Genomic DNA, 23170 nt, shown 5'->3' with positions numbered 1-23170 from the left:
AAGGTTCATACCTTCTAACTCATTCAGAGGACTAAGCTGGGAAATAAACCAGGAATACAAGGGTTTCACATACGAACTCTCCCCCAATGTTCCTTATAATAGAGGCTGGGGACTAAGCAAAATATTGAGAAATAGCGACTGGTTTGGGGCATTTTTAGTATATTAGATAAAACAGTATATAGCCCATACAAATAAAATCATACAGCTACTTGCTCACAACCTAAAGGGGGTAGACAATACACAAAGCAATACATCAGGAAAATGACAATTACATAATACAAATTACATCTGCAAATAAAAGACTAACATATTATCAGTGCCAGATTGTGGGCTATGAGTGACTGGTTGAATTTCAATGTTTTTCAATTAAAAAATAACTTGCTATGAAATCATGATGTAATACCTTCTGCCCCAGTCCACACTCCCTCCTCCCCTCAGCCGCACATTGCAGTAGTTAAATGAGCGTTGCTGAACAGGGTCTTCAAACAAAATTTCCTAGCCTTTTCCTTTGACTACTGTAAGAGCCTCCTGACTTCACCTCTGCTCAAGTATTTTTTCCTGCTCCGAGGTCTGGAAGGTTTCAGCCCATCACAGAACCAATGCCCACTGCAAAGAACACATGATTTATTAAAGACAACTTGTCAACAGCATTGGTTCAAAGAATGAAACAAATGAAAAAACAAAAGCAGACTAACATTCTGATCCTTGGAGTGAGACTTGCTGAATTCATACAGCCCATTCTTTAGGTATCCAAAGTCCTGGGGGGCAGCTTCCCAAGCAGGAGGCTTCGGGATCTCTGGCTCTCTGGGGACCTCCGTTGAGTCTGGGGAGGGGAGACTGCCAAGCACAGGTCCTCTCCTCAGGCAGTATCCACTGGGGAGCTCAGTCTAACATGGACATGGTCCCTGTGCTTTTGACCTTCATCCCAGGGTCAAGGAGAGGGCACTGGACCAATGTCTGCCACTGAGGCAAATTAGATGCAAAGATTTCAAGTAGTATGGGCGCAGGAAGGAAGGCAGAGGGACAGGCAAGAGGGAATGCATCAGATGTCCTGGGCAGTGTCTGCTGGGTCCCTGTCTGTGGCCCAAGCCTTAGGCTGTGAAGGTATCAAGTTGGAGCTGAACGACCAGCTGACAAGTTCTGGGAAGAGGGTGAGCCAGGCTGGTGGGAAACAGTATGCCAGGTCTTGGAATCTGGCAAGGATACCAGCCCTCTCGTTTCCTATTCCCAGTTCTGTTACAGAGCTCAGAGCCCTTCTAGCCAGGACCTGCTAGAAAACCAGGAAGGTCCCAGAGGCAGGGAGAGGATGCTGACTCTGACCTTGGAAGGTCAGGAAGACCATGTCTCCAACTCATACACCTTTCCAGCCCCACCCTTCGTCCCCAAATCAAACACTTGCCAATCTGCAATAAATAACCAGGAGTCTGAATAAATAGTAAAAAATTGCCCAAATAACTGTTGGGAGAGGAGGCAAAAGGGCACGTGCATGAAGTCCCAGAAGCAACCAAGGTACAGCCTGGAAAGGAGCCGCCTGGGGAAAGCCGTCCCTGGCCCACAGCCAGGAGTCCTAGCCGTCAGACTCAGGAAGGCGCTGGGGGGGGGGGGGGCCTGAGGACCCCTGCTGGCCAGTCTTGAGATGAAAAGGACCCTTGCTACATTCCCCAGCCTTCCAGGCGCAAAACACCTGCCTCCTCACAGCACAAGAAAGGGGGCATGGTCAGAATAAGCCCACCCCTCCACAGCCCAGCAGTAGGAGTAGCCAGCTGCTCCCACTCAGTATGCGCCTGCCCCAAATCCTGGGAACAGCCCAAGCAGGTGCCCAGAGAAGGGCCAGCACCTCCTCCACCTCCCCTGCCTGGGGAGACCTGGCCTTCCTGGCACCAACAGGACCCAGGGCCTTTAAGCTCAGCTCTGCCTGGCCCAGAGAGGCTCCTTTTGGTCCCGCTTGCCCTTGACAGGACTCGCCTGCCCTGGGCCAGGACCTGGAAGACATGGGAATGACTACATCTCAGAAGCACCCGGATCCAGGGTACTGAATCACCTTCATGTCCTCTTTGAGAGAGAAGGACCTTTGGGGGAAGCTCTGGAGGACACAGTTCTCCCTCTCCTCCCTCCTCTGTCCCTGGGCTGGAGGGTGAGAGGCTCAAAGCTTCATGGGCCGTCAATTCTGTGACAGGGAGCAGGTTTCCAAGAATTCTGTGGTGGGGAGCAGGTTCAGGGCCCTCAAGTGAGGCACTGTGGACTGGGAGACCTGGGACCCTAGAGCTGGGAAATGGGAACAGGGTGCAAAGGCCAAGGTTGACCTCCAGGAGCTTTGCTCAGCCAGACTCTTCATTCTGTCTCCAGGGTTCACAGGTGTGGAGGGGAGGAAAAAGGGGAAGAGGCCGGGGATAAGGCACCCCAAGAGAGGAGGGCAGAGGGAGAGCAATGGAGAGAAGGGCAGACAGAGCGAGGGCCACACACACCCTCTGCGGCAGAGATGGAGGGAGAGATGAAGAGATAGAGAAGGTGAAACAGAGACCCAGAGGGATATACTGCCCGCCATGCACAGACATACACACACACACAGATGGAGGGGAAGCAGACACCTGGGGGATTAGAGACACATACACCAGCCTATGGCTACACACACACAGACGCACATGCTCAGTGGGAAAGGGACAGAGGATGTGACCTGGGCCTGGCAGCCTCTTAGCTCCTTCAGTGTCACCCTCCCCATGGAGAAGCCGGAGCACCAACCCCCAGAAGTGGTTTCTGGCTCATTTGCCAAGCACCTCCTGGACCAGACCCCAGAAGACAGAGCAGGAGAGGAAGGGAGCCGCAGAGCAGACACCAGGAGGGGCCCCTGCCAGCCCCCAGCCCCCCATCTGCCCCAGCCCCAGGAAACAACTTCATGAGCTCTGCCTTGCTCAGCAGCCTGGGCAAAGGGTCCCAGGGTCAGAGTGGGAGGAGCCAGGGCTCGGTGTTAGGAAGGAGCGTGGCGCAGCATGCCCCCGGTGGGAGCGGCCAGGCTGAGAGGCCTGGACAGGCCAACCCTCAGCTTCTCCCTCAAACCCAGCTGGGATCCCACAGGCTTCTGCATGTCCCAGAAGCCAGGGCACAGGGGTCGGTGGCTTCTCTCCCAAACCCAGGCCTCTTGCCGCCAGGCTACTGTGAGTCTTGGAGTTCCTTGGCTTTCTGTAGGATCTGGCAGACGTCTGTGATGGGGTAATCCTGGGCAGGGAAAGGCCGACAATATGCCGCTGAAGCCAGCTCAGCCTTCACCACCTCTGCCGCACCTAGTCCTCCCCAACGGACCCATCACCATGCTGGACCCTGGGCCTGAGGGGTAGGGACCACAGGATACCAGACACCCCCAGTCTGTCCAAACCCTGCGTAGAGCTATTGTTACACCCACTGCAGCACTAACTTAATCAACCCAAATAGCCACCACCCAGAAGGTCTCACAGCCCCATCCCTATGACCAAGACGCCCCACCTTTCCCCACATCCTGCTGTCGGACCCTGAGCTCTGTTCACAATAAGCCTGGAACAGGGCCGGACACTGTCCATACATGAGCTCACAGGGTCACCCTAACAGCCCCCGTTTTACAGATCTAGTCAATGAAGTTACTGAAAACCAGCCCCAGGCCAGGTGTTGACAAAGAAATTAAGGCCTAGAGAGGTTGCCACTTGGCTTAGGTCACATGACTAGCACAGCTAAACAAAGATGTGAACCCAAAGCTGAGTGACTTTTTTTAGGGGGGGTAATTAGGTTTACTTATTTTGGGGGAGGTACTGGGGATTGAACCCAGGACCTCGTGCATGCTAAGCATGCGTTCTACCACTTGAGCTACACCCACCCCCTAAAGCTGAATGACCCGAGCCTGTCTTGTTAACCACTAAGGCCCACACTTTACTTCCCCAGGTCTGAGCATGATTACCAACAAGCATTATTACCATGTACCGGGTAATAACGCTGTGCCCCAGGTGTTATTTATTTATGCAGAGAACTTGGTTCAGAGAAGCCAAGTCATTCACTCAAGGCCCCACCACACTCAAGGGCAGTGGCAAAGCCAGGAGCCAACCCAGATCTAAACCCAGATGTGCACCAGAAGTCTGGACTCCTAAGCCCCGCTACACTCTCCGGACCCTGACCGCAGGCCACCACAGTGGCCGGCGTGGGGTGGGTGCCTGGTAAGCGTCTGCCTCATGGCTAAAGACTAAACCTGCCTAAACTCCATTACCTGCAGGAGCCGCATATTTACGGTGAAGTCCCCTTCCAGCAACTGCTCCCGGATCAGTCTAAGAAAAACAAGCAGCAGAAACGCTAGGCCCCGAGGCCACTGAGTGCAGGCCTGGCCAGGCCCCTTCCTGCTTCTTCTGCACCACCCGCAATGAGTTTGGTTTGAGGCTCATCTGAGAATCCCAGAGGCTCACTCCCTGCCCGCCCCTCCGCTCACGGCCACACTCACATGAGCATAGCGCAGCAGACGACGAGGAGGAACTCAAAGCGGTTGTCATCGGCGAAGAGGGAATCCCAGATTCGGATGACATCTGGCAGCAAGAACTCCTGGGAGAGCAGCAGTGTCAGCCAGCGGAAGGCAAAGAACTGGGGCTTGATGTTCTGCTCTTGCTGGGGAGACAGAGGTGTGGGGTGGGGCGCAAGAATCCGTGTTGGCTGGTTGCCATGGCACACCACGCAGCCTATTAGACAGGAATTCAGATAAGCACCCAACAGAGGACCCGGCAGGCCAGGTGTGAGTGCCGGGCACACTAAGGCGGGGATGGCTCCGGGCGGCCCAGGGAGCCTCGCTCAGAGAGGTAGCTACTGCTTGCGGCTAGCTGATGTCAAATTGTCTGATTTTTTGAGAGAAGCCAGAAACCGAAACTTTTATATAAGCTCCTTAGATTTATAAATGATGGCCCAAATTCTTTTAAAACACTATATAGATTCTAACTTCGGATTTATGGACAAAGAAACCATTTTTGGGCACTTACTACAAGCCTGGCCTTGTGCTTAACATGTTAAATATCCCTCTTATTTACTCCACACAAGAACCCCATGAGACAATTCTTCCCAATAGAGATGAGCCCTCTGGTCAGCCACAGTGAACATCACTAACTGAAAAAAGCATGTCAGAAAATAGCAAGACACAATTCCAAAGTTGTTTAAAAAGATATGTTTATATATATTTTCTTATTCACAAAAAGGTTTTTATTTATAAATAAATGTATTTTACTGAACTGTTTCCTGAAATAAACATGGAATGCCACTCCAGTAATTTTTAAAAATGAAGTTCACACTTCCTCTCCCAGAGGACTCTAAAAGGCCGAACTAACTGTATACAGTGACTGCCCTGCACTGTGCCTGGTACACAGTCAGCACCGTATCAACCTCCTCTTCACCCCCAGGTACTAGGCTGCCACCATCCGCTGCCTCAGTCTCCCAGCCCCTCCTCGGCACCGGGGTCCACGCCCCCTGGCAGAAGCAGCCACTTCAGTCCCCAGACTCAAGCCAGACCTCACCCTGGGCCTGGGATGCCCAGGAGCCTGCTCCCCTTTGCCCCTTTCTGTCGGTCTGTCTGCCCTGGCCCACGTGGCCCTGGGGCTTCTCACCAGTTTCATGTAGAGTTCCATGTCCTTATCCTTCAGGGTGGAGTACACCTTTTCCATCTTGTAGGTGATGCCACATTGTGAGTCGTCAAGGCTCTTGATGAAGTTGTCCCGGATCTCGGCCATGAGGTTGGTGAAGCAGAAGAAGGTGTCTGCCTCCGCGTGCTCTGGGAGAGTCGGGCAGGATGAGGGCAGCTGCGAGAGAGCGGGTGCCCTCCCGAGGCCCGTGCCGTCTTGCTTTCATCATGAGAGCCTCACAGTCAGGCTGCATCCCTTCTCTGTCCGTGTCCACTCTCCACCCCCAGACTAAGGACATCACTTCTTTCTTCTCAGATTCTGACTACACTGCACACCTGCTTAGCAACTGACTGCATGCTCTTCTGATGGCATTTTTCACATCATTATTTATATAAATCCTTTCTATTATCCAGCTTCCTGTATATATAGCTTATCTCCTCTATCAGAAATTCAGTTACAAATATCAAGAGGTCAGTAAGCATCTAACATTCTAGAAAGTTCGAGCTAGAAAAGATCTCAGAGATGATCCAGGCCAACCCCCTTATCTGACCAAGGGGCAATGGATGCCAAAACAGGGAAGTGAGCTGTAGTCTGGTAGAGCCCACTAGCCCAGCTTCCAGCTTTCCTCATTCCATTTTTCTAGAAGGCAGCAACAAGGATGTGGGAAGGCAAGAGCCCATTTACCTTTCCACTCGCTGTTGGGGTCAGTGGCAAAGGTATAGTAGAGGGGCCCCACGATCTCATTCATGCCCTGCACGTAAGCGATGCCAGGGTTCAGCTTGGCGTAGATGAACAGAATCCGCTCCACCACTTCCCAGTGGGCCTCACAGCCGTTGGGCAGCACCTCGTACTCGTTCAGGGATGATGGTGCCGAGTTCTTGTGTGGGGAGCTCATCTGGGGCGAAAGACGAAGAGCCCATTAAGAAGGTGGGCGGCATTACAGACCATCTGTTCCCACCAGAAATATTTACCATTAAGCCGAAGCTTAATTTCCATCTTACGGGCAACACAGAGCAGAGAGGAATGTGTCCACCGCCACCAGGAGGAAACAAGCAGATAAATCCAGAATGTGGGACATTCTACAAGACTGCTGGACTGAAATCTAATTCATGGTGATAAAACCCAGAATAGTGCTTACCTCTGAGAGAAGGGGTACTGATTGAGAGGGGGCATGAAGGAACTTTCTGGATGATGGAAATGTCCCATGTCTTGATCTGCTTGGCAGTTACATAGGTGGATACATGAGAAAAAATTCATCCAGTTGTATACCTAAAATGTATGCATCTTACTGTGTGTAAGCTACACTTCAATTTTTAAAAAAATGTCAAAAACAGACCACTGGCTAAGACTCTTCAAAAAGTCAAATGTTGGGGGTAGGGGAGGGTAGAGGCCCACTCTAGAGCAAGAGACTAAAGAGACGTGACATCCCAATGCAGTGCATGAATGCTGACTAGGTCCTGGTTTGCATTTAAAAGAAAAATATTCTTGGCACAACTGAGGACATCCAATCATGGACTAGATGTTAGATGTTACTATAAATTATGGTTAATTTTCCTAGATGTGACAGTGGTAAGGAGGAGGATGTCCTTATTCTCAGGAGATGCCTGCTGAACTGATTAGAGGTAAAAGGTCAGAATGTCTGCAACTTACTGTCTGCATATAACACATACACAACATGACAAAAGGTTAACAACTGCTGAATTTAGGTGGAAAGTATATAGGTTTGCATTGAACTCTTCAACTTTTCTCAATGTTTCAAAATTTTCATTAAGAAAAAGTTGGGAGATTAACAAAGAGATGATGATTCCTTGCTAAAAATTCATGCAATAGGGCAGAGGTCCCCAACAGTGGCTGCCCACTGGGAGCCCTTGGGAGCTTTGTAAATATTCAGGTACCTGGGGTTAGCTATATGAGAGCCACAGGCAAACCCACGCAGGGACAGAGTACGAAGCAGTCCTGGAAGCCAAGGGTCCTGGGGACATTAAGGCCCCTTTTCCACTATATATACCACTGTATTATGCACATGGATACACGTATACATGCGTGTACATGTGCACACACACAGCACTAATGTTTACTGAGAGTGTTCTATGTGCAAGACAGTACTCTAAAAGCATTCCTCTATTTATGCTCTGAACAACTTAGAGCATTCTCTCAAAATCATTGGTTTTTTTTCTTTTTTAAATGGAGGTACTGGGGATTGAACCCAGGACCTCATGTGTGCTAAGCATGCGCTCTGCCACTGGGCTATTGCCCTCCCCCACAACATCATTTTCAAGTTGAGGAAACTGAGGCTCAGAAATGTTAGGCCACTCGTCAGACATCTCACATTAAGTGGTGGCACCAGACTTACACCCAGACTGGCTGACTCCAGTACTTGAGGTCCAGGCCTCAGAGAATGCCCACTGCTTTCCCAGCTTTCCAAGAACCTGTACAGCCATGACCTCATTTCATCCTCTCTGCATAAGCCAGACAGGGCGGAAACAATTACACCATTTTTCAGAAGGGACAGAGACCCAAGAAGGTGAGTCTGGTGTTACTTGTCCAGGGTCAAACCTGCCCAGTCAGCTTTAACTCAGACTGCCCACTCATCCCTAGGTCCAGAGATCTAGGGATGAAGCTTGTGGTCGGTCAGGTTCTCTGCCACCAGGACCAGGTCCAAAGGTTCTTGGCCCCCAATTACTGTAGAAAATGAATGACAGAAGCCAGGTCCCCATTCTACCCTGCAGACAGGGCATCAGTAGCCAAGCAGGAAGGCCACCCGCACAGCAAGCCATACAGTCATTTAGCCAAGCATTCATCATCTCCTGACACACTCAGTTCTGCTGTGGGCACGTGGACCCCTGGGATCAGCCAGAACTGCCTGTCACCCCTGTGGTGAAAAATGGCTGCTCTCCTGGAAACACAGAGCCCTGACCCGTCATTCCACTTGGGGAAAACACGCTTCTGCAGTAGTACCTGCGTCTAGCTTGTTGGAGGTTACAGAGAAGGATTTTTCCATTGTTGGAGGACAATGAAAAGTTTTGAGGAACAAGTCAGAGTTCCAGGTACCAAAGCAATAGGTGTAAGTTAAGGAATAAGAAAATATACTTGTTTAGCTATAAACAGCTTCTCAGAATCACAGGAATCTGCTAGAAGATTGAGATTCAAAAGCTCAGCCTAACTTGGCCAGCACAGTCCTTTCTCCTCGGTCTAGTCTCTCACCTCTCTCCCAGCTACACCCTACTCCCACCCACCCATCCTTCCCTGGACCCTCCCAGGCAGCCTCTCCACCTCCATTCCTGCCCCCTTCAATCAATATTCCCCCAGGGCCCGCAGCAGTCTTTTGCAAAGACATACTTGAATCACAGCACTGCCCAGCTGAGAATGCTGCAGGGGTCCCCAGCCCTCAGGATAAAGACCCGAGTGGCCTCATCACCACTCACCTCTCCCGCACCCCCCAGCAACCCTTCCCTCTTCCCTACCCCCACCTCATGCTGGACTCCTCCCTTCCTTGAACACACCCTGCTCTCTCCTGCCTGAGGACAACCACACATGCCCTCCTCACTACCTAGAAGGCTCTTTCCTCTTCATCCTTCCAGCCTCAGCTTAAATGTCACTTTCCCAGGAAAGTCTTCCCTGACACTCAGACTGGCTCATCATTCCACCCCATCACTGTTCTCCTCACACTTGTAATTACTTTTCCGAGAGCCATCTCCATCGCAAGACCAGAAGTATGGCTCCTTTACTGCACAGCAGGGCCCTCACCTGGCACCCGTTACACCCAGCCTTTGATACCTGACTTTCAGAAAGAGCCCAGAGGTGGCCCTGGAAGGACCAAGGCTGCTTTGAGTAACAGGACAGATGGTCAGGGGCCTGATGGCCTGTGGGCAGTAGTCCAAGGGAAGCAGGAAGGAAAAGGCTTTCACAGGGAGTCCCTGGGCCCCCATGTTGCCTCTCACATTTGTGACCCCACTCCGGTTCCGGGCCACCGTCTGGGATTTCAGTGTCGTCTGTTCCACCCGCTTACGAAGGGTCTCAAACTCATTCTGGGGATCCAGGATGAGGAGGCAGGGGTACTCAGTGGCCCTCTGGAAGAAGGATATGTCTGGGCACAATCTCCTGTCAAGAGGGAACGGGAGAGTACTGTTACTCAGAGTGGAGGTTTGGGGCATTCCATCGGCACCTTGCTGCCGGGTGCCCCAGCATTCCAAAAGCCAACTGTGTGTATGTATGGTTTTTAATTAATAATATTTTATTTTAAAAACAAGTTTTTAAAAAGCAATACAGTCACTGTATATGTAAACATACCCATACATCTTATGTGTATTTGCAAATAGATACACACACACACAAACACACTCACACACACACATATTTTTAAGTGTCCTTAGGGTCTTACAGTCTAACTTCTCTCTTAAACCACAAACATCTTTCCATGTCAAAAATATCTAATTTGTACAGGAATATTAACTGCCTTATGGATTAAAATGGTAAAAGAGGTTAAGTTACACATTGTACAACAGATTATACAGCTGACGTGGGAAGATGTCCAAAACAGAGTCAGAGAAAAAAGGAGGTTGAGAGACAGTCTCTAGAATGTGATCAAGAAAAAGAAAAACAAACACTAGAATGTGATCAAGTTTTTAAAACATACATATTGCAGTGTATGCACATTTTTCAGACTCCTTATACACAGCACATTGCAACCTTGCCCTCGAAAAGCTGAATGACGTGCCACAATCACTATCAGGGTTAGAACCTGTTCCCCAGGACTAGGTTCAAGACGTGGTTTCTGACTTAAACTGGGACATTAAAACACCTCGTGGGTAGAGCTGCCCCAAAACCAGCCCGAGAACGAAAGAGGCAAGCACCCCATTCCGCAACCTGGCCGAGCCGCTCTGGGCTGGGGTCCCACCGGGGCCGCCTGAGCCAGGGCCTGGGCAAAATGGGCACAGGCAGGGAGCAGCACCCAGGGGGGTGAGGAACTGGGACACAGCTAACAACTGGTAGAACTAAAACATGGCAGACGGCCTCCAGAACCCAAGCTCTAACCACCTGGCTCCACTGCGCACAAGGCCTCCTCGCTCCCCACCCAGCCATGTGGGAGATTCCATCCTTGCCAGATGCACCAACCTAACAGGACAGTAGAGCCAGCGTCTCCGCGTTTCTCCACCAAGTCGAAAAGCACACACATGCACACAACGTAGCTCACAATTAAAAAAAAAAAAAAAAAATTTCTGGCCCTGTCACTCGTATGCTTAAAGTATTTGTACAATTGCCCCATGTCCTTGGGATCAAGTCCAAGGTCTGACCCCTGCCTGCCCCCGGTGTGGATCTCACACTGCTCCTCCAAAGGGCCAAGCCCCATGGGCTCTCAGGGCCTTCCCACAGGCAGCTCCTCGCCCACCATGGCCTTTCCCTCCCTCCTCGCTGGAGCCCCCCACTCCTCAGATCTCAGCTGAAACAGGCGAGGCTTCCCGAGCACCCTGAACCACCCTGAGCTCTGTCTTCAGAGCATTTACCAGAAATGTTAGTTACATAGAAGGTCTATTTTACCGAACATCTGTGTCCCCATCCTCCCCACCAGATTCTAAGCTCCTTAAGGAGAGGGACCATGTCTATCTGTTCCAGGCTCAACCCTGAGCTTGGCACTGAGCCTGCCACCGAGGAGGGCCTCAACATCTGTTCAAGGAAGGAGCAGAGAATCCCTAAACGCCAGGGCCACAGCTGCAGCTCAGGCAGGGAGAGGAGAGCCGGGCTGGGGATGGGGCCTGCAGCGCTGGCCCCATCCCCAGGCCTGCTATCGCTGGGGACTAGACTCAGCTACCGGGACAGCTGACCAACACTTCCTCAAACACCCTGTGGGGCCTGGGCTGGGAAGGGACAGGGCAGAACTAGAAAAAGCCCAGAATTCCTACGGGCCAGCTCCCGGCTTACCGGACATCTTTGTCGATCTGCAGCAGCACCTCGTTGTCCCTGAAGTATGTGTTCCAGCGGCTGTCAGGGTTGGGGTTGAGTGGCTGTGGGGAGAAAATGAGCTGCTCTGTCCTCAGCCGGATAGGGCCCCAGGAGCAGACACCAGTCTGGGGGCTGAGCAGTGCCCGAACCAACATTCCCACCAGAGACCCAGCTGTGGCCAAGACAGACAGCGAGCAAGTCGGGGGGCAGCACAGACCTCCCGCAGCCTCCCAAACCATGACCAAACTCCACACCCAGTGGACGAGCCCTGCAGTCTGCTCTGAGCCCCTCCTTGCTCTGCAGGGACTCTGTCTTTTCTGTCCACAGTTCTAGAACGCTGCATGTAACAGGTGCTCACTGAATGCTTGCCGAATGAATGAATGTTGTCTCATTAGGTCTCTTCAAATCTAATTCATCAATACTTTGAGTTGCCAATTCCAGTCCTTGGAGAATCTGCCTGGGTCCAACCATCTCCACTTCCCAACTGTGAAGTGCCAGGGAGGAGCTTGGTATTTGTGGGCAGGGTGAGGCTTCCTCGGGGCCACAGAAAGGCCGTTTATCCTCACCCCAACCCTGCTCTGATTCCTTTCAACTATAAAATCACAGAACCTTCCTCAAGGAAGGGGGATGAGGAGGAAAGGAGACAAGGCACAAAGAGGCTCCATGCTGCAGGCACAGCGCTCCCCAGACCCCGGGCATCACTCCTATTTCTGACCGGGCCTGGGGAGAAGCGACAGCCTTCGGGAGCTAAGCAGCCAAACACAGAAAGGAGGTACTGGGAGGGCCAGAGAGGCCCACGAGCAACTGCACCCGGCCTCCGGGTGAGGGACCTAGTCCACCCCAACGCCCACACCCCTCCCCACTCCGTAGCCTCAGTTCTCACCACTGATCCTACTCACATGGTCCTCAAAGGTCACATCTTCCCTGGACACACCCATGTTGGCCTTGGCAATGCCAGGCTGGATGATCATTTCCCTCAGAAACTGAGAATACAGCTCCCTGGAGGAGAGGAGAGGAGAGGAGAGGAGAGAGGGATGGTTCCCAAAGGTCTTGCCCAGGGAGCCCGAGCAGAGCGGCAGCAACAGGAAGCAGGACTGGCTCAGTCTGATACTGCCTGATACAAAGGCCCTCCCGGCATCCCTCTTTCGCAGGGTCTCACCTCTGTTTAGCCAGGATGGAGCTCCAGGAGGCTCTCTCCAAGGGGAGGTAGTTCAAGAGAATCTACACAGGGAGAGAAGAGTAAAGTTCTGGCGCTCCCCCAGCCCAACCCTGGACAGTAGACAGAGGCTGACAGGCCTCAAGGAAAATGTCTGATAAAGCCCAGAGAAGGCAAGATGCGCTAAAACCCAGGAACGGAGACGTAGGCTGGGGGCAGTCTCCCCTTCCTCCCCGCTGGCTTCCCCCTCCTTTATCCCAAACTAGCCCTTTCCATTGCTTTTCCTCACAGACTCTTTCAAATGATAACAAAACCTTGTGCTCAAAGGGGCTGGAAACCTGAACACTGGACTTCGGCTCCCACCTCAGAGACAAGCTTCAGGCAAAGCACAGCCTTTTTTTTATCCCAATAAGCATCACTTCCACTGCACCGTCTGGACCAGGAAGCAGAGAGCTTCACTGGCATTACAAAGTGTTCCATCCCCAAGGGGATCCTGGAGGGGATGCCAAGAGAAACAGAAAACCCAGAACTTCCCAGAAAAGTTTCCTTGGACAAGCAAGGAAAGGCAGAGAACAGGAAGAAGGGGCCAGGGGTAGGGGCAGCCCATGCAGGAACCCAGGGACTCTCAGCAGAGCAGAAGCCCCACCCCAGGCACACCCACCTTCCAGCAGAGGCACCGCAGTCCGCCCTCACAGGGGATGCCTGTGGACACAGCAGGCAAAGGTCACGCCCCCGTAGAGTCCCAGAACCCCCAGCCCTCCACCTCAGAGCCAGCCAGCAGGCAGTGGAGTGGGCAAGAAGTACGTCTTCAAGAATCGTTTCCTGCCAGAAAGATCACTAGCCTAGATGCTAATCCTGTGTATACTTTCTCTCCAGGATCCTTGCCCCCGGGGACAGAGCTCCCTCCATCTCTTCCCCAACAAAGTCAGGCCTATTGATATAAACAATGATGGCTCGGTGACTTCTCCTTCACAGCATCCCCCACAACACTATTGCATAATATAATTTGTGTGTTTATTTAACATCTGTAACCCCTGCTACTGGGTATGCCCCAGAAAGACGAAAACCAAATCTGTCTTACAGTCCCAATACCTAGCACAGGGCACAGCACACTGCAGGTATTCCACAGGTATTTGTGGAATATAAACTAAGCTGCAAATGTGCTTTGTGCTTTACAGACATTATTTCATCTAATCCTCATTATAACCCTAGTAAGTAGGGAAGATCAGCATCATTATCCTCATTTTATAGATAAAGAAACTCATCTATAAAGGCAGAGCAATCAAGGACTCAAATATAGGTCTGTCTGACTCTAGAGTCCAAACTCTTAACCACTACTGCAGACTGCCTCCCCTGAAGCCTGGCAGATTCTTCAGCTCAGCACAGATTCCACAACCCCTGAAGATTTTCAGGGCCTATCACTGCTGAACAGAAAGACAAAGGTCTCCTGAAACACTGGCAGGAACTTCGCTAAAGCAGCTGTTGCTACGGTATCCCTACTATGGTGAACAGGAGCTAACGCGCCCACCTCTGAATTCGCATGGGGATGAAGGGGCAACTCAAGCATTCCTTACTGACAAACTTACAAGGGCAGAGCAGTCATGGGAAGCTACACCAAACACCTTCAGGTATTTTTAAAGACAAACAAAAGTCTCCGTGCTGGAAAGTTAACAAGGCCAGGGAGGGCAAAGTCAAAAACTGCTGGAGGTTAGCTCCTTAAAGTCAGTGTCTCAAGGCTGGAATTTTATCATTAACCAAGTTCACTGTTGCCTCAGTTGGCTTTGATCCTAAGCCAGGGGGAGAACCAGGAACCACTCTGCAGCTAACCAAACTCTACAACACAGGAAGCTCGCTGAGGAATGAGGAAAGACCTGACCTTGGCTCAAGAAGCTCCCCCTGTCCCTCCAGTTACTCTCAGGAGGCAATCAGCATCATTTATAGACCAATAAGCACCATGTTTAAGGCCTACAGGCATGCTGTGGCCACCACTGCTCTGGGAACTCCCTCCAAGCTCAGGGTAGTCACCAGTTGTTCAGTTCCACAGAATCTGGAGAAGGCCCCAAAAGGCAGGCTGGCTCCCAGAACTGGCCAGGTGTGGCCTTGGGCACCTTTCCTTCCATCTTGGTCACAACACTGCTCTAGGAAAACCCTGAAAATGGAGAGTTGCCTCTTACCACTAAAACTGAGTTCCCGAAGCTTTTCCAAGGCAATAGTGGGCTCCTTCAGGACATCCTGGAAATCTGCAATCCTAGAAGGAAGGGAGGGGAGGCAAATTAAGCACAACCAAACCCCAAGATGACAGGATTAGGGACCACCCCTGAAGCTCACACAGCTTCCTCACACCACCAGTCCCCAACCTGCTCCTCCCTCCCCCTCAGGACATAAAAACAGCAAAGCTCAGTCAAGGTCCAGTCCAAAGGCAGCTCTGGATAACTATATATCACTTTTTCCTCTAAGACCAAAACCAGAGATATTCTTGTCTAGAGGTTTTCAAATGAGCACCATGAAATTGGATACATTCTAATACTTATGGAGCTGGCATTTATTGGGCACTCCCTACTGGCCAGGCCCAAACCACAGTGCAACTATCTGAACTCAAAGAACCCTAGGAACCAGGAGTAATTTGATCTGTAGACAAGGACCTGTGTAATCTGCACGCAGCAGTCCAGGCTCAAAGATATAACCATTAGAAGACCTCTGGGCCTCCCTTCAGACAAGGACAAAAGGTTTAAAGAACAAGCCCCGGAGGAAAAGTGAAGAGTGAGCAAAATTAGCTAACGCTGCGGGATTTGGCCTGGGGGAGAGGACAGACTGGAGAATCCAGGTTTTCTAGCACTTCTAGTAAGAAACGGCAAGTGGGACGCGTTTGGATAGAGGAGGGTACTGGGGCAAAGGGTTAACAAGGGAGAAAAGGACGGGCGGTGGGGGCGGGATGGGGCATCGAGGCCTTGGATGATGAAGACACCAGGGGAAGGGGAACCAGGGATCCAGGGTGCCAGGGGGAGAGAGAGAGAGAGAGAAACAGAGGAGGGGCGACGCCGAGGGGCAGAAGTGACTCCCCTCTGTACCCGCCCAGGCCCACCACAGGCAATGAGGTTGGAAGGTGGGCGCCCGAGACACCCCCCTGCCAGGGGGATGAGGGGAGTAGTTCCAGTCCCTGGCCGCATCCGCGCGCCCCCTCCGCAAGGCAGAAGGGGCAACCAGGCCAAGGAGTGGTCTGGCTGGTCGACCTCGGTGGCCCCCCTCTTACCGGCTCTTATGCAGACTCGACATGGTGTTGACTTCCGGATCCCCCTGCTGCCTCCGCTGCCTCTGCCGCCGCCGCCCCCCAGGGACGCGGGGCGCTCGGCAAAAGCCTCCGACCGGAAACGCAGCCGCAGGCGCGCGCGTTCCGCTCCGCCCCGCCCCGCCGGGTTCACGTGCCATCCCTTCTCCCGACGCCCGCGGCTCGGCGGGGTGGGCGGGGCAAGAGGGCGCTAGGAACACGCCTCCCGTCCCCGCTCCCTCAGTTCCCGGCCCGCAGAACTAATGACCCAAGTCTGAGGACTAGCTGGTGACCCGCTGTACGCTTTAGAGCTATTCCTTGCCCTTCCCTGGGCCTCAGTTTTCAGCTACGCAATATACCTGTCACCCTGTCCTCTTCCTTCCTCGTTTCCCACCTGCAGTAAACGGTGGAGACCCTCCCTGCTAAAACTACAGGCCTCTTGCCGGGCTCTTTCTTGCTGCATCCTCGATACCTATAGCAGTGACCACACTGAGCAGATGGTTCAATAAATATTGGATCGAAGAGCAGGACTACAATTCAATGTTTCCTCGACTTTTGGATTTCATGAACATGAAATTAACGATAATAGCGGAACAATAGAAAAGGAAACACAAGATTTCAGGATTCTTCCCAAGAAAAAACAGTTGACAGCCTTACAATGATTTTTCTCTACACTTCTGTGTACATATGTGCATAATTGTCCCTATTTTTAAATTTCTCCATAGTTCGGTGAAAACTTTGTCACTGGCCTGTGTGATCTAAAACCAGCTTTCAGAGGCCTGCCCGCCAGGACCTCACTGCCCCACGGAGCAGGTACACAGATATCTGTTCCTTTATTTACTCATCCCACAGTTTCTGCTCCCGCCATGTATGTGCTAGGTGCTGTATTCAGTGATTCTGCAGAATACAAAGATTACATTCCTTTGCATGAAATATAAGAAATGAATAAATGTTGACTTAACTGCACAACAGGAAAGGAAACTTTTTCCAGATAAAAAGAATACCAGCCAGCCCTTTGAAAGGTTGATTAGGAAGACAGGGAAAAACGCACTTTTTTAAGTTAAGAAAAATACAGACAGTTTGCTATCATTTGGAAACAAAATAAAAGACTATTGCTACCTCATATATGACAGAAAAATAAATTCTGAATGAATTCAAGCTCTGCAAGGGAAAAAATCTATTGGATTAGAAGACAAATATATAGAAAAATGTTTATAATCTTGGAGAAGGAAGATACAAGGCTCAGAAGCCATGAAAGACAGACATGTATTTACATAAAATTTTAAATATCTAAATAGTAAAGTAAAAGACAAACATCAATAGGGGAAAATACGTGCACCCTTTATGATAAAGGGGTAATCTCCCTAATATATATAGAATTCTTAAGTCAACAAGAAAAAGACAAACACCCCAAAAGGAAAAAAAAAAGCATTCTTTCATTCAAGAAATGTACTGAGTGCCTACGATGTGCCAGCTTCGTTCTAGGTATTGGGAATTGTGTACTGAATAAAAGACAAAAATCCCTGCCTTCAATGCATTGATATTTTAGCGAGGGGAGTTAGATGTTAAATAAGGTAAATAAGTAAACTGAATAGTATGTCAGATGGTGATAAATCCCTACAGAGGAAAATAAAGCTGGAGTGGGTAATGGGAGGGTGCTGCAATTTTAAATAGTGGGCTCAGGAAAGTTGCTGTAAAGTGACATCTAAGCAAACATCTAAAAGAGGCAAGACAGCAAAGGTTAGAAACAGGCACTTCAAAGAAGAAAAAAAACAAAACCTGAAATTACATTAAATTGGTCTAGTATGCAAAGGGATATAAATTGAACAACCACATTGTGCCTTTTGGACTGGTAAAAGTAATCAACATTTATTGCACCCACTATCCCTAGGTTGTGGACAAACAGATCTCTCTCAAACAGCTTTGAAGAGCGTTAAACTGGTATAGCTTTTACACAGAGCAATTTGACAAGCACTAATACTTTTAAAAAAATTTTTATATTGAAATATTATAGGTTCACAGGACTTAGAAATATAGTACAGAGGTCCTTTGTATGTTTCACCCAGTTTCCCTCAGTGGTATCATTTTAATACAGTTTTACCAATTTCCAGATATAAAGATGTTTCATAAACTACACATATTTAAAGTGTACACTTTTATAAGTTTATATATATATATACCTGTGAAACCATCATCACAATTAAAATAATAAACACATACTTCGCCCCCAAAAGATTCCTCCTCCCCTTTTGTATATCCTCCTTTCTTCCTCTTTTTGTACATCCCACCCCACCTCCACACCCAAGCGACCACTGATCTGCTTTCTGTCACTGTAGATTAATTTGCATTTTCTAGAATTGCAGATTTTTCTATCTGGCTCCTTTTACTCAGCATAATTATTTTGAGATTTGTGCATGTTGTAACATGTATAAGCACTTCATTCCTTTTATTGCCAGAGATTCCATTACTATATGAATATACCATAGTTTATCCATTCATCAATTGATGAACGTTTGGGTTGTTTCCATTTTTTGGCTATTACACCTAAAGCTGCTATGAACTTTTATGCACAAATCTTTATATGTATATATACTTTCTTTTTTCGTGGAGTGGAATGGCTGAATGAATTTAACGTTTTTAAACTGCTAAGCCATTTTCCAAAATGGTTGCATCATTTTATACCCATACCACAAGTGTATGAGAGTTTCTGTTCTACCATATCCTCAACAACACTTAATGGTCAGTCTTTTTTATTTTAGACATTCTAGTAGGTGGAAAGTAGTATCTCATTGTTGTTCTAATATGCATTTCCTTAAAAGACTAATCAGGTTGAGCATCTTTTCTTGGGTTTGCCATCTGTAGCTCTTCTTTGGGGAAGTTCTCTGCTCAAATCTATCTCCCATTTTTCAATTGAATTGCTCGTTTTCTTATTGAAATCACATTTTGAGTATTCTTTAGATTTTATGGATGCACATCTTTTTTGTTTTTAATTGTGGCGAAATGTACATAACATAAACTTTACCATCCTAACCATTTTTAAATGTACAATTCAGCAGTGTTAAGTACACTCACATTGTACACCCAATCTCCAGAACTCTTTTCATCTTGTAAATTTGAAACTCTACACCCACTAAACAACAACTCCCCATTCTCCCACCCCCCGCCTCTAGCAGCATTCATTCTACTTCCTGTCCCTATGAATTTGACTACCCTAGGTACCTCACATAAATGAGATCATGCAGTATTTATCTTTTTATCACTGGCTTATTTCACGTAGTGTAATGTCCTCAGAGTTCATCCATGTTGCAGCATGAGTCAGAATTTCCTTCTTTTTTAAGGCAGATTAATAGTTTATGTTTTATTTATCCATTTATCCATCAGTGGACACTTGTTTTGCCTCCACTTTGGAGCTGTTGGAAATAAGGCTGCTCTGAACATGGGTGTATAAATATTTCTTCAAGACCCTGTTTTCAGTGCTTTGGGGTATATACCCAGAAGGTAAGTTGTTGGACCATATGGTAATCCTCTTCTTAATTTTTTGAGGAACTGACATACTGTTTTCCCATAATGGCTACACCCATTTACATTTTCACCAACAGTGCACAAGTGTTCCAATTTCTCCACATCCTCACCAACACTTGTTATTTTCTACTTTTATGATCATTAGTGGGTATCTACCATCTTAGTGGGTATGAGGTGGTACATCGTTTTGAAATATGTAATTTGCAGATATCTTTCCCTATTTATGGCTTGAGTGATTCCTAAGTGACTCATATTTTTTGATGCTATTGTAAATGGTAATTTTTAAAATTTCAGTTTCTAACTGTTTATTATTGGAATACAGAAATAAAATTGCTTTTTGTTTTCATTATTATTTATAATGATAAAATTAATTTCTAATAATGAATTATTATTTTTTATTTTGTATTGATTTCTTGACCTTGTATCCTGAAATCTTGTGAAACTCAATCATTAGTTTGAGAAGCTTTTTTGTAGATTCCACAGAACTTTTTATATAGACTATATAAAAACTATATAGACTATTGGGTTAGTTTCCTGGGATGTCTGTAACAAATTACCACAAACTGTGGTGGTTTATTCTGTTAAGAATTCAACTTATTATGAAAGTATTTATTCAGATGAAAATGCCATTAAAATTTTTACATCTATATTCACAAGGGATAGTGGTCTGTAGGGTTTTTGTTTTTGTTTTTGTCTGTTTGTTTAGTGGTCAGTAGTTTTATCTTCTTGCTATATCTTTGTCTGCTGTATCTTTGGTATCAGAGTAATGATGGCCTCATAAAACAAGTAGGAAAGTCTTCCCTCCTCTTCAACTTAATGGGAGTCATGTAGAATTGCTATTATTTGGTATTATTTACTCCTTAAATATTTGGTAGAATTTGAGAGGTTTTTTTGTTTGTTTGTTTTTTGGTCAGCCAAATGCCACCAATAAGAAAATTGTGCAATTACTGGCATGCTATGCAAACTTTCCAAAGAATTAAACAGAACTACATGAGCTGACATAAAAAAAAATGATTAAAAAATGTCATAGAACAATTTGTATAGTATGATCCTATTTATATTTTAAAATCCACCTGCATTATGAGTTTACATATACTAAACGTTTATAAATGCACTTTAACAGTTTTATTGGGATAAAATTCACATATAATACATTTAGAGCATACAGTTAAAATGAAGAAATCAGTGTTTCTCAGAATATCCACAGAGCTGTACATATACAAGTATCATCCATCAACCATCATGATCATCTAATTTTAGACCATTTTCATCAACCCCAAAAGAAACCGTGTACCCATTGGCTGTCCCATTTCCCCCACCCCCTCAGTCCTAGGCAACCACTAATCTACTTTGTGTCTCTATAGGTTTGTGTATTCTGGGTATAAACAATATAATCATAAATGTATGGTCTTTTTGTCTGGTATCTTTCATTTAGCATAGTGTTTTCAAGGCCCATGCATATTGTAGCATGTATCAGTACTTTGTTCCTTTTCTTTGCCAAATAATATTCCACCACATGAAAAAAAATATATATATATATAATTCCATATCATACTCATTCACCAGTTGATGGACATTTGGGTTGTTTCCACTTTTTGACTATTATGGGTAATCTTGCTATGAAAATTTTCTCTTGGATATATACTTAGAAGTAGAATTGCTAATTTATATAGTAACTCTATGTTTTTAAGGAAGTGCCAAACTGTTTTCCAAAGCTGCTGCATCATTTTAAATTTCCACTAGCAATGTAGGAGGGGTCCCATCTCTCCACATTCTGTCCAATACCTGTCTCTTTTGGTCATATCCATTCTAGGGATATGAAGCTGTATCTCATTGTATTTTTGTATTTGTTTGTGTGTGTGTGTCTGTGTGTTTTACTTTACCTGCAAATTTTTTCTCACATGTTCATTATGGCTTTGATTTACATTTCCCTGATGACTAATGATGTTGAGTATCTTTTTGTGTGCTTCTTGGCCATTTGCATATCTTCTTTGGAGAAATTTCTACTCAGCTCTTTTGCCTATTTTACATTGGGTTATTTGCCTTTTTATTGTTTAGTTGTAAGTTCGTTATATATTCTGCATTACTAGGGGGTATGTGATTTGCAAATATCTTCTCCCATTCTGTGGGTTGTGTTTTCACTTTCTTAAAAATTTGATTTTGATGAAATCCAATTTGTCTATTTTATCTCTTGTACTTATGCTTTTGGTGTCATATCTAAGAAATCACTGCTTAACCCTAAGTTGAAAAGACTTATGCCTTTATTTTCTCCTGAAAGTTTTATAGTTTTAGCTCTTACATATGCAAGCATATTTTTAAAGGACTAAGGGGATACTCACCAAACTGTAAGAGCGGTCCCCTCTGTGGAAGGGAATGAAATTTGGGTTGGGTTAGGGTTTGAATGGGACTTTTCATTTTTTTCCACCATATATTTATGTATTGTTTTTTTTTAACAAGCACATCGTACTTTGATAATTCAAAATCAATACTTTTAAAGGGTTCAAAATTGTAGAAACATACTTACAAATGGTCAAAGACTAAAAGATACTATGTAGAAGGAAAACATCTACAAAACGAGTCATTACAATGGGGGTGGGGGGTCGTGTCAAGAAAAGGTCCCTCAGGAAAGCAGCATCGAGCGGGGAGCGCATGCTTAGCATACACGAAGTCCTGGATTCATTCCCCAGTAGCTCCATTAAAAAAAAAAAAAAAAAGAATGAATGAATGAAAAACAAAGTAGCATCTAAACTGAGACCAGGAGGAGGAGAAATGTGTGCTGGGTATAGATGGGAGCAAGAAGAGTGTTTAATAGGGATGAAGTTCTTTGATCCTATGGGAGAGAAAGGGATCATTAAAAGAACCAAAGATGCTTCAAACTGTCTGGAGAAAATGAAAGAGGGGTGCAAGTAAGGGCAGAGGGACAAGAGGCTGGGGAGAGAGACAGGGGACAGGAGACAGATGATCCTCGCCGTCCACGTTAACGGTTGTAAGCAGCGGAGTGCCCTGATCAGATCTGTTGGTTTTGGAAAATTCACTCTAGAACTGGGGAGAGAATGAGGGGAACAAGCAGGGAGTTCCGTTAAGAGGCTGTTGCAGAAATCCAGAGAAGAAATGATGGTGGACAGCGTCGGGCACTACTCGGGGAGGAGAAAAGGGGCTGGTCTGAGAGATCCTTAGGACCTGGCCAGTGCTTGAGGAGCTGAAGAAGACTCAGGGGCCAAGGCCGACCCCCAAATTCGCAGGTGACAGCCGAATTGCCTGGCGGGCCCATTAACTAGCTGGAGAAGCAGCAGCGCGTTTGGGGGTAAGATGGTGACTGCTTTTGGACGCGTGGGTGTGAGCTACCTGCAGAGAAGCCAGGGGGAGATGTTCAATAGGGCGCTGGATACAAGGGCCGGCGCTCGGAGGCACGTCCGTGCTGACGAGGAAGGTGGAGTCAGTCCGCCCTTAACTATTCCCTAGGCTCCGGTGAACCTGAAGTCAGAGAGGGCCCGGAAACCTGTGTCACCGAGCGGGTCCCCCCGAGCCCAGCGAGAACCGGTGAGGAGAGCGCTCAGGACCGGGGTTGGGGCCCAGTCGCTCCCTCCTCCACCCGCAGACCTGGCGGGTGTCCGGCAGAGGAGCCGCTGCGGACACCCGGAACCTTCGGCTGCCGCTGTCTGCGTTCTCCGCCGG

The 23170-nt window shown here is 47.7% G+C and overlaps 1 protein-coding gene across 4 annotated transcripts; it reads right to left on the bottom strand.

Annotated features, from left to right (window-relative positions):
• Positions 1–139: 139 nt before the first annotated feature.
• TBC1D13 (TBC1 domain family member 13) lies at positions 140–16147 on the bottom strand. Of its 4 annotated transcripts, XR_004319519.1 has the most exons (13): positions 15959–16128; positions 14883–14956; positions 13370–13410; positions 12712–12773; positions 12452–12551; positions 11532–11614; positions 9554–9713; positions 6297–6507; positions 5598–5761; positions 4454–4614; positions 4226–4283; positions 696–3213; positions 140–606 (listed from the first exon to the last, which is right to left on the bottom strand). XR_004319519.1 is itself a non-coding variant. In XM_032478590.1 (12 exons), exons 1-12 carry the CDS (start codon positions 15979–15981, stop codon positions 3148–3150), a joined length of 1203 nt encoding a protein of 400 aa, XP_032334481.1. In that variant the 5' UTR covers positions 15982–16128; the 3' UTR covers positions 608–3147. The 4 variants fall into 4 exon arrangements, 2 of the variants coding, with proteins under 2 accessions (XP_032334481.1, XP_032334482.1); XM_032478590.1 differs by lacking the exon at positions 140–606 and having other exon boundaries at positions 608–3213; XM_032478591.1 differs by lacking the exons at positions 140–606; positions 13370–13410 and having other exon boundaries at positions 608–3213; positions 15959–16120.
• Between the last annotated feature and the right edge of the window lie 7023 nt (positions 16148–23170).

The sequence above is a fragment of the Camelus ferus genome, chromosome 4, assembly GCF_009834535.1.
Source record: "Camelus ferus isolate YT-003-E chromosome 4, BCGSAC_Cfer_1.0, whole genome shotgun sequence".
NCBI lineage: Eukaryota > Metazoa > Chordata > Mammalia > Artiodactyla > Camelidae > Camelus > Camelus ferus.
Note: the sequence above shows the minus strand (reverse complement) of the source record. Positions and strands in the feature narration are given on the sequence as shown.